The following is an 11,939-nucleotide window of genomic DNA, read 5'->3' on the forward strand; positions in this document are numbered from 1 at the left end:
GGAGGCTGAGGGGAGACCTTATTGCTCTCCACAACTACCTAAAAGGCAGCTGTAGTGAGATGGGTGTTGGCCTCTTCTCCCTAGTGAACAGCGACAGGACAGGAGGGAACAGGTTCAAGTTGCGCCAGGAGAAGTTTAGATTGGATATTAGGAAAAACTTCTCCACCAAAAGAGTGGCGAAGCACTGGAATGGGTTGCCGAGGGAGGTGGTGGAGTCACCATCCCCGGATGTGTTTAAAAACTGGCTGGATGCGGCACTTCAGGAGACGGCTTAGTGTTAGGGTGGTGTAGGGCTTGATGATCTTAAGGTCCTTTCCAACCTTTATGGTTCTATGATTCTTGGAATGCCAACCAATTTGAAACTTCTTAGCACAGTGCCTAGCCTTTCACGGACTTTTTTCCCTTTCCCTTAATACCCATCTTGCCTTAACCTAAATACAGACATTCACTAGTTACAGCTGAATTCTCTTAGACTAATGCAACAACTTCTGGGTGAGACATAAAAGAAGTTGAAGATTTTTTCAGAATTGCATGATAATAGGACAGTCCAGTACCTAGAAACATAATATGTGTACTCAAAATAAAGTTCAGATATAAGTCCGTATCATCTCATTATTTTTAATGTCAGCATTTGTTACAACAGAAAGAAAAAAAAGCTAGACAGAAAGCATCATTGTCTCTGGTTTTACAGCTGCTTTCTTGCTGTCACGGTACCGGATGCTTTCAACAATAAACGTAAACAAGACTCATATTGTGATATGCTTCCACAATTTAGGAGACAGGAGTATCTCTGCTAAGTACATGAGAAAAAAATAAAATAAAATCACCAGTGGCAAATCAAAACCCCAAGAGATAAATATTTATTTGTTCCCATTTCGTGCTTTTTCTAAGCAAGACTCTCTCATATACATACTTTTCACTGTTGGCCAACTGCTTGAACTCCTTCACTGTCATTGGCTTTTTCTGAATGTTGTATTGTGTGAAGAGCCCTGACTGGCCAGTGACCATCTGCTGAATTGGAGCTGGAATCACCAAATCTTCAATATCATCATAGTGTTTTCTTGGCTTCCACTCCTTCGGTGGGATAACCTTTAAATTCAGAAATAAAAAACAGGACATCAACAGATGCAATATGAATTCAAAACATTCCAAAAAAATCTGAAGAACCAGTCGTGTGCCCACACGACCAAAGGAAGGCTTGCTTACCAGCTGTTTCACAGTAACTACCTGGCCATGTAAGTGCTCCAGACAATGCAGAAATCAAAATGGGCATAGTATTATCTCAATTCACAAGCAGCAACTCACTATCTACATCAATTCAATCATATGCAATTATACAAATATACACATGTAAAATAACAGAAAATATATTTCATAAGCAGAAAACCTTATAATATACAAGCACTTCATATGCCATGATATAAAATTGTTACCCTCCATTAAAAAAGAAACCCAAACCATAGGTTCATACAAAAGACTGACAGTCCCCTATCCAATATAATTTGATACAAACAGGATTAAAAACTTTCTTACTGAAAAAATAAAAAAAAATGTGTCTATTTTAGTGGGCATTAGATTTTAGAGTCTGTTTAACTTACTCCCCATAAAACTGCATGGTACAGCTTCATTATAGTAAAAGTTTGCAATAATTTAGATATACTAGTATTTACGATACTATGACTTAGACCTCCTAACTGAAGATTAAAGCTATGTGCAGATTAAAGCATGGTAAAGTCAACACTTTTATTTAAAATACCACAGAATTGCCCAGAGTCTGGGCAAAAACTGAAAAAAATAACAAAAACTTCTCAGCAGATTCTGAAGTGTTAATAATAAAGTCGTTAGGAATTTCAAAGAAACCTGCAGTCGTACCAGTGTTCTTTACCAGGCCACAGCATTTGAACACTACTATTTTATCTGAAAACAAAAAACTCTCAAGCTTTGAAATTACAACAGACATTCTGTTAAAAAACAGAAACAGACATTTTAAATATACATTTTTGTTTTGGGTTTTGAACCTTTACTCACTGAAAGGCTCCATGATACGTTCTTTGGTCCACTCACTGAAGTCATTCTTTTCTGTGGTGCTCAAGACAAATTTCTCAAGCATTGGCATGGAAACTTTTAAACTAACATACACTAAAGTAGGATGGTTATCATGCATCTACCACATTCAAATTATGTTACTTGAATAATTAATTGCCATGGGTTTGAGTCTGAAGTATTTTTTTGGTAGTGTGGCTGCAGGGATAGCTGTTTCAAAATTTCAAGAGCCTCCCTCAGCCCCAGGTAAAAAGTTGGTACCAGCTCTGGCCAAGGCTAGGCCAATCAGCACCTCTATAATCAGTGTATTTAAGAGGGGAATCTATGGGACCACTTTCTCTTTGTCTCATTATCTCTGTCTGTCTTGTCTTTTGGGTTGGTGAGTTTTTCTGTTAGCTAGAGGGAGAGGTGAGAGGAAGCAAAGGAACATGGTCCATGAGGAAAAGCGAGGGAGAAAGGCACCAGAGCAGAGTGTCTCCCTGGAGCCTCATGGTGAGTGAAATGGCAGGGACAGGATTGTTTGCAAGTCAAGGGAATCAACGGCACCAAGAACATCCAAGATGCAGCAGCATGTGGAGAACCCCATGCCAGGGGGTAGAGAGACTGCGCAGAAGCAGAGGATGCACCCAAAAGGAACCTGCGGCTCCAAGAAGAATCCCACACTGGTGGGACAAACACATAGAGAGGTTTGCCTTCCACGAGATGGACAGCATGTGGCAGCAGGGGAAGGCCATGAGGAGCATTCCTCCTCAAGAAGGAAGAACAGCCATGGACAATGAGTGATGTCCAAATGGACTGCAACCTCCACACTCTGCTCTGATGGGTGGATAGGAGGTAACTGGTGTCCTGGTCTGAGCTAAACAGAACCAATTCTGTTCAGCAATTTTTTCTTCTCAGCTCAGTATCTTCTAAGAGGCTGCACCTTCTGAAGTCAGCAGCATGTTTTTGCAGTGTCCGCTACTAGAAGTGGTAACACCTAATGTTTACCGATACTGCATGAGATCAGTATGCAGAAAGGCTCTTGTTATACCTATTCCTTTAGCGACCAAGGCCACTGCTGGCTTTTGTGTGCCATGCTGGGGGTGCCAGGAAGTAAAAGGGGTCACAAGGAAGTGTAAGTTTGCACCTCCAGTGAGGAATAGACAGGACAAGTGACCAACAAGAGTATTCCAACCCATACACTTCATATTCAGTATAAAGCTGAGGGATCACGAGGGTTTAGTTCTCTCTTTTGTCTCTTCTGCAATGGCTGACGACCAGCGAGGACTCTATCCAATTTTCTGCCTTTGATCCTGATCCTGAGTTCCTAAATCCAGCTCCTGTATCCAGCTCCCCTCTGCTGCTGAGTCTGGGGTTTCCCCAGAGCCACCTGCTCTACAGCATCAGTGGTGATTGCTATCAGGGTAGGTGGGCAGGAAAGTCAAGTTCAGTATGGGTTTTGTATATATGTATATAGTTCACTATTTTTATTATGTCCTTATTCATTAAAGCTGTTTTAATTTATTTTTTTTTTTTCGATTCATAACTCTCTGCCTCATTCTCTTTTTCCTTCCTGTTTTGGGGAGGGAGAGCGGGTTAGATAGCATCTGTCAACGTTTAGTGGCTGGCCCAGCCCTAACCCATGACAGCCAGGAAAAATCGAGGGATGGGAAGTGTATTTAAGATCAGGTTGTATTCATTTATCTATTCCTCTCACTATCCTACTCAGATCTAGTCAATAATGGAGGGTGGTAAATTAAATTTATGTTTTCTCCTCAAGCCTCTGTCTTTTGCCTGTGACCATGAAGCGGTGACTGAACCCTCCCTGTCCTAATCTCAATCCTTGAGCCTTTTTATTTGAATTTCCTCCCTATCCAACCCCAAGTGGATGGGGGTGGTGAAAGGAGTGAGCAAGTGGCCACATGGTTCTTTGTTTGTCAGCCCAGGCAGCTGGCTCACACCATGACATTAATTCACAACTTAGAGGTAGCCTCTACGCTTGGCTAGCTAGGTTGTTCCTCTAACAAGCATTTCAGGATTCCATGCAATATTGTCCATTACAGATTTTGCAATTCCATCACTCTGAGAAAAAAAATTCTAAAAACTACTACAGACAGATCCTGAGATCGCTTGTAGTTTTGAAAAGCTACCATAAATGGAAAAATTGTAATGCTACTGCACTCAGCTAGTCGATCTCTCAAAGACATCTGATCCAGACTACTCATGCTAGCAAGCACACACCATAACAGAAACATCAACTTGAAGAAAAGGTATCAGATAGTAACATATCTCCATATGCAATGCTTTTAAACATAATGAGGAAGTTTTAGGAGGTTTTTACACAGATGCAGCTCCCTCTTTTCATGGAATCACTTAGGTTAGAAAGGACTTTTAAGATCAAGTCCAACCATTAACCTAGCAATGCAAAGTCCACCACCAAACCATGTTCCTAAGCACCACTTCTACACATCTTTTAAGAAGACCTCCAGGGATGACAGTGACTCCACCACTGCGATGGGCAGACTGTGCCAGAGCTTGACAACCCTTTCTATATGGAAATGTTTTGTAATGTCTAATCTAAACCTCATCCGGTGCAACCTGAGGTCAGTTTCTCTTGTTACTTGGGAGAAGAGACTGACTCCCACCTCACTATAATCTCCTGTCATGTAGCTATAGAGACTAGTAACGTCCCCTCTCAGCCTCCTTTTCACCAGGCTCAACAATCCCAGTGCCCTCAGCCATTCAAGATGCTTCCCTAGCCTTGTTGCTCTTCTCTGGACAAACTTTAGCACCTCAGTGTCTTTCTTGCAGTGAGGGGTCCAAAACATAGTTTGAGGTGTGGCCTCACCAGTGCCAAGTGTAGGGGGACAATGCCGGCCATGCTACTGCTGAGGCAGGCAGGATGCCGTTGGCTTCCTTGGCCACTTGGGCACACTGCTGGCTCATGTGCAGCCGGCTGCCCACCAGCACCCCCCAGAGCCTTCCCGACTGAGCACTTTCCAGCGGCTCTGCCCACACCTCTGGCACTGCTGGGTACTGCAAGGAGCCAATGGCAGGACCCAGCACATGGCCTTGTTGAACCTCTGTCATGGTTTGACCCTGGCCTGCAGCCAGGTACCCAAACAGCCGCTCTCTCATCCCTCCTTCTCCACTCGACTGGGGAAGAAAATACTTCAAAGGGTTCAAGGTTTGAGATAAGGACAGGGAGATCACTCTCATTAATCGTCCCAGGCAAAACAGACTTGATTTGGGGGAAATTAATTACATTTATTATGAGAACAAATCAGAGAGGAGTAATGAGAAATAAAAAAAAGTAAACAGATATTAAAAGCAAAATACCTTCCCCCTCATCCCTCCCTTCTTCCTGGGCTTAACATCAATCCCAGTTTCTCCACCTGCTCCCCCTGAGCAGCGCAGGGGGACAGGGAACTGGGGTTACAGTCAGTTCATTGGATGTTGGTTCCACCGCTTCTTCGCTCCAGAGGAGGACTCTTCTCACTTCCCCAGGGCCATTGTGGGGTCCCTCTCAGGGGAGACAAGCTTCACGCTCTCTTCTCCAACGTGAGTCGTCCCACGAAGGGCAATTCGTCACAAACTGCCCAACATGAGACACCTCACGACGGGCAACCCACCCCTCGTGAGTCTGAGGTGCCATCCTTCAGGGGAAACTGCTCCAGCGTTGAGTCCCCCACAGTGTCACAAAAGTCCCACCAGCCAACCTGCTCCAGTGTGGGCATTCACTCCTCCACGGGCTACAGGTTCTGGCAGAGACCTGCTCCGATGCAGGCTTCCCACGGGCTGCAGCCCCCTTCAGGCATCCACCCACACGGCGTGGGGTCCTCTGCCCCACAGTGGACATCTACACCCCGCTCACGGGCTCCAGGGGCACAACCCGCTTCACCATGGACTTCACCAAAACCCAGGGGACTCTGGTTCAGTGCCTGGAGCACATCCTCCACCCCTGGCTCTTTCTTCACTGACCTTGGTCTCTTCACTCCTCCATCTCTGTGTCAGCTGTTGTGGTGCAGTTCTTTACTCTCCATCCTTAAACATGTTTTCACAGAGACGTTCCTCTCCTATCACCTTATTGATAGGCTCAGCTTTGGCCAGCAGTGGGTCCCTCTTTGGAGCCGGCTGGCATTGGCTCTATCAAACTTGGGAAGCTTCTAGCAGGTTCTTGCAGAAGCCACCCTGCAGTTTCCCCCTGCCGCCACCAAAATCCCACCAGGCCAACCTCATACAACTGGCCTTGGCCAGCCTGTTCAGCTTCTCTGTGGAGCCTTCCTATCATCCAGCACATCAACACTCCTGCCCATCTTCAGATCACGTGCAAACTTACTGAGGGTGCACTTGATCCCCTCGTCTAGATCATTGATAAAGATACTAAACAGAACTGGTCCCAGTCATGAGCCCTGGGGAACACCACTTGTGACCTTTTTACCCTCTCAGCTTTCACAGGACTTCAGTTACATTGGGACTTCTTAGCAAGTTTCAGTGGTTTTGCTTATAGAGAAAAAATAATCAAATAATCTTGTGATTCCTATTTATTTCTTTCATATAAATCTTAAATTATATGCAGAAAATATATCAACCAAACACGAAAAGTTGGTTTGCAAGCAGAGAAGTCATGCATTCAGAATATATGCATAGAAATCTAGTATGTGCACAGAGATTTCCATTTTCGTGATTATTAAGCATGAACTTGTGCATCTGGCTCAAATATATGAATACTGAATAGCAAGATTTGCATTATCTTATTTAATTCAAGGTCAGTGTGTTTTAAGCAATAAAAATATTTTTGTGAACACAGGTTCAAAAGATTCCCTTCAAGTTAACTGGAGCATGCTTAATATTGTTGTAAAGTACTGGTTAGAGAAGTGAATTCTGTGGAGACTGGTAGACTAAGTATCATTTTAAAATAAAATAAAAATAAAAGTCCCCGCCTCAAAGAATTTGTATTGTCTAACAAAGCTCAGGCCAAGGACTGGAGATGTTAAAATGCCATGTCCAAAGCGACACACAATTAGGCAGTGTCAGAGTGGGAAATAATGACTAGGTCTCAGAGTTTTTACCACTGTTTTACCACCTGTCCCCAATGAAGTCTCTTGATATTCCTTTTAGTAAAAATAACCTCCTTAAAGTCAAGCAAGTTAGGTTCATTCCATGGAGGCGGCTCAGATAGAATTCCTCAGCCAAGCTGTTCAATGTTCAAAATATAAAAAAGGAAAAACCTAAGGAAAGGTTTTCTCATCTATCTACCTATCTACCAAACATGCAAATCATATTAACAGTCTATTATTTAGAATGATATATATTAAGTTTTACACAGGAATGTCTTAGTTATGCCACTAAGTCTTCTCCATGAAGGCTGCACATTAGTACAACTGAGGTTTGAAATCTCAGAGCCCCAAGACATGCATTTAGCACAAGCCACCTGGTTAATTAACACCAGAGGATCCATCAATCGTGCTGGTCCTGCTCATTCAGATGCTTTACATACAGTAGAAGGAGATAAAGTCCCTGTGGTATATGAAAAGAATTTGTTGGGGAAAACTGTCTGGGTATTTCCTGTTTTGGGCAAAGGCAAATCCACTCATGGGATTGCTTTCGCTCAAGGACCTGGAACTACTTGGTGGGTGATGACGAAAGATGGTGAAGTCCAATTTGTGCCTCAAGGGAATTTAACTCTGGGTGAGAATACTTGATTTAAAACTGCATGATGTTGCTAAATAACACTAACAGTGTTCAATAAGTGTCTTTCAGGATAATATACTAGTGATGACCAGAGCTGACGTCACTGAGTGATGCCCAGTAACTTCCTCGAAGTGAACTTACAACCTATGGACATGAACTGTAATGAATCTCACACGAACTTTCCCACCCTGAGAAACTGCTATGATTGGTGGAACCCATGACTCTGAACTCAGTGAACTCACTGAACTTTTACAGAGAGGCAGATCACAAGCTCATGATGAATATGATGTAAATGGTATGGAATAAGGGGTACGATGTCCAGGTTTGAGCTAAACAGAATCAGATCTGTTCAGTGATTTTTGCTTCTCAGTTTAGTCTCTTCTAAGAGGTTGCACCTTCCGAAGCCAGCAGCATGTTTTTGCAGACAGCATCTGCTACTGGCAGCGATAACACCTGATGTTTGCAGTCACTGCCTGGGACTGGGATGCAAAAAGGCTCTTGCTGATACTTACTCCTGTAGTGACCAAGGCCACTGCTGGCTCCTGTGTGCCACACTGGGGGTGCTGGGAAGTAAAAGGAGTCACAAGAGAGTAAAAGGTTGCACCTCTCGTGAATTACAGACAGGACAGGTGACCAACAAGAGTATTCCATTCCATACATGTCATATTCAGTATAAAGCTGAGGGATCACGAGGATTTAGTTCTCTCTTTTGTCTCTTCTGCAACAGACGGCCGATCCCAAGTTCCTGAATCCAGCTCCCCTCTGCCGCTGAGCCTGAGGCTTCCCTGGTGCCGCCTGCTCTGCAGCACAGTGGTGACTGCTGTTGGAAGGGGGTTAGGAGGTGGGGTGTGAAAGTCAGGTTCGATATGGGTTTTCTATATATATGTATGCACATACAGTTCACTTTTTATTATTTCCTTATTCATTAAACTGTGTTAGTTTTCTTTTTTCCAATCTGTCAGTGTCTCTGTCTCATTCTTTTTTCCTTCCTGTTTTTGGGAGGGAGGGGACGTTAGAGAGTGTCTGTCAGAATTTAGTGGCCAGCCCAGTCCTAACTCGCAACAGAGTGCTATAAACGTATAAATTTCTGTTAAAAACTTTCATATACCGGTTATATCCTTGTTCTATATTTGATGTCTACTTGCCAACACAATTCCAAATTAATTCAACTACTCCACTCGATATAAATGCAGTGCGAGTTTTGAAAACACTTCTTACTCAATTAAAGAGGAATTAATCTATCACTGTGGCCTGTTTTCCATTTGTTCTATTGCTTTCATCCCTCATTTTCCTTTTTAAGTATAGGATCCTCTGTAACAGTAAGACTAAAATACACTATCTAGGCCTAAAGCTTATTCCAGACTTTCAAAAGCCTAGTGGAACTTTTTTAGCCAATTTGCTTCAGGGATGCCACAGTATATTATCTGTTCTGGAAATGGTTTAATGTTGTTTATCTACTACCCTAATTTTTTTTTTCAGGTCTATTATTAGGAACATTTTTTTCTTGAAATTACTTGTAAGACTCCACTAATTTCCAGGGTTTTATTTGCATGTCTGTGTACAATTTGACAAAAGTTATCTGTAACCAGATTTTTCCATCCTTACTAACTGACAATGATGAGATTGAATAACTGTCTTATCGAGACATTATGTTTATGAAAGAATTAGAAAAAAAGTATCACTTCCTTTTTTGAAAAAAATTCTATAGTCCAGATAAAACTACAAAATAAATAGATATACTTTGATAATGGCAAAAACACTGAAAGATTCATCCTTAATGAAGTAGCTCATGATCTCATCAGAAAAGAAAGTGGTTTCAATTTGTATTTAATTACACTTTTTAAAAAAAAAAAAAGTAAAGTGTTGCTTGCAAATTTAAAAGTTGATACAGGTTAAACACTCATTAAGGATATACATCTGAAATGTTACTAGCCATTTCTCAAACTAATCCTGAAAGCTGTCTTATTTATGAAGTACTCTGATTGTCACTTAAATTATTAGAATGGACTCCCTACTAATTTTTTTTTCTACATCTTTCAGCATTACACCGTGGTGAAGAAGGAAAGACCAGACCCTAACACCTGTTCATTTTACAGATTGACTCTTGACTAGGTTAGCATTAAAGTAAATTGTACACATCTGCTTCAATTCCACAGCCAACATGGGCATTACACCCTTTAAAATACTGAAACACCTGACAGAATCACTGTTGTATTTGGTATTTTAGAAAAATCGCTTCACATATTCATGTGCCTAAACTAAAAAAGATAATTACTACTTTAGCCCATTACAATGTTCCTTTAAGGTGTTTCAATTCCAAAACAAAGTTCACGAGAAACAAAGTTTACACATTAAGTGCCACTTCTTAAAATGACAGCATTAGTATACTTTACTGATATTACGTCATATTTGCCTTCCAGTAATAAGCAAATATTTAGCTCATATACATTTCATATATGCAAGACTTAATCTCATGGTTGGTTACTGCAGAGAATTATGTCCATCCAGAATACTCACAAAGAAATCTCCTTAAAGAGTTCACAACAGAGTAGAGCGACACTAGAAGTTAGGATACGAAGATGACAGCAGTATTACAGGAAGTATAAACTATACAATAAAAGCAAAACTGTTTCACATTCTTTTTTTTGTAGTGAAGAGTTTGAAAATATGCCCTCATGTACTCTACACTCAGAAATCAGAAAGCAAATAATTTAAAAGTTTTCAAGTGTGAGGGGCTTGGTTTTACTTTGTTTTACAGGAAGCAGAGAGAAGGAACCGGGCAAAGAGAAATCAAGAATTGCTGGGTTTGCTACTTTTCTCTCAATTTTTAAATGTCTCAACTTTGCAACATTAGCTTAAAAACACAATGATGAAGACAGATATTCCCACCGACTACTTAAAATAACCAAGCTAGGATTTCTAGACTTGCAATGTGTCCTGCTGGTTTGAAAAGCGGCAAAACAGATACAGTAAAAATACTTATACGATGTAACACTGAATTACACCAGACTTAAACTCCAAAAATCATTCTCTGTTAGGGGACTAGCACCTGCTGCAAGATCCTAGATATACCATTATTCCAAGATCAATACAAAGTAACCTCAATTCTCCTTAACAAATAGATAACACCGTCACTATTAATAATTCTTTTCAAACAGTATCTCCCCCCTTTCTTCATGCATACACCCATTGACCGTTAAGTGGGATTATTTGCTCCATAAAGTTATACACAACCCTAAAAGACAAAGTCCAACATCTGGTAAATCCGGACTTTACAATTTATACTGTGAATTCCCTATCTTGTTCTGCTTTGCCAAAAACTAGTTTTAATCTGCCTTAAGAGATGCTCTTATGCTCTTGTAAACATGAAAACTGACTGTTAAAGAGAAAACAGCATACATCTTCACTAGTGTGCATGAAACAGAGATACCAAAAAGGTCTTACTTAAAACAGCAAAAGATCAGTATCTATTTACAGAAAATAATTCCGAAAAAGGTCAGTTTTGCAATCAGCAAAATAGACAAAAAGTGGCAAAACAGGTATTAGGAACAATTTCCTTTCTACATTAAAGACGTTTACCTTTGCAACTCCAGCCCTATGAGCACCTTGAGATTCCATGTACGCTAAGTATTTGTTGAACTCCCTGAATTCATCCATCGAAGGCCTAAAGGTCATGATTTTGCAGCTTGGGTTTGGAGGACTATCTGAGATGACAGCAGCCATTGTGGTTCACTTTCAATCCAGCTTTAAGAAAAAAAAAAAAAATAACATACTCTGAAGAGAACAGTCTGTGATATAAACTCTGAGTTTTGACACATATTTCCAGCAGGAAAAAAAATCTTCAAAAATCTTCTGCCCAAAAGAAGTATCAAAAAGCACAAACCAAATGCTTATTTTTATCTCCTTTAACAATACTCAGCCTTTACCAAGCATGAACACCCACATGAGTAACATTTAGTCCTATTCACACCTCTGGTTTTGTGGCATGTTTTCTCATGTTAACCTTTAACATCATACTAGAATCTTCCTGTGTTGACCCATCTGCAGACTGCTGCACTTCTCTGTCTAGAGGTATGTTACACAAGCACAATCTAGAGTAAAAAAGCTACACATGTGATAAAAAGTCACTATTCTCATTTAGTGTATGAAGAAAACTAACTACTCACTTACCACTCACATCGCAAACAGAAAGAACACCTCGATTTCCTAACTCTCCCATCAGC

General features: G+C 41.1%; 1 protein-coding gene across 1 annotated transcript in view; it reads right to left on the reverse strand.

Annotated features, from left to right (window-relative positions):
- Window positions 1-11,468, reverse strand: part of LOC104275388 (lysine-specific demethylase 4C-like) — a gene marked incomplete at its 3' end in the record, with an annotated part of 35,258 nt that extends 23,790 nt beyond the window's left edge. The window contains exons 1-2 of the mRNA XM_009871323.1: window positions 11,296-11,468; window positions 914-1,089 (exon numbers count right to left, since the gene is read on the reverse strand). Of these exons, the coding sequence (XP_009869625.1) occupies window positions 914-1,089; window positions 11,296-11,439 (320 nt within the window). The remainder of the gene's footprint in view (window positions 1-913; window positions 1,090-11,295) is intronic.
- Between the last annotated feature and the right edge of the window lie 471 nt (window positions 11,469-11,939).

The sequence above is a fragment of the Apaloderma vittatum genome, unplaced genomic scaffold (assembly GCF_000703405.1).
Source record: "Apaloderma vittatum isolate BGI_N311 unplaced genomic scaffold, ASM70340v1 scaffold11446, whole genome shotgun sequence".
NCBI classification, from domain to species: domain Eukaryota; kingdom Metazoa; phylum Chordata; class Aves; order Trogoniformes; family Trogonidae; genus Apaloderma; species Apaloderma vittatum.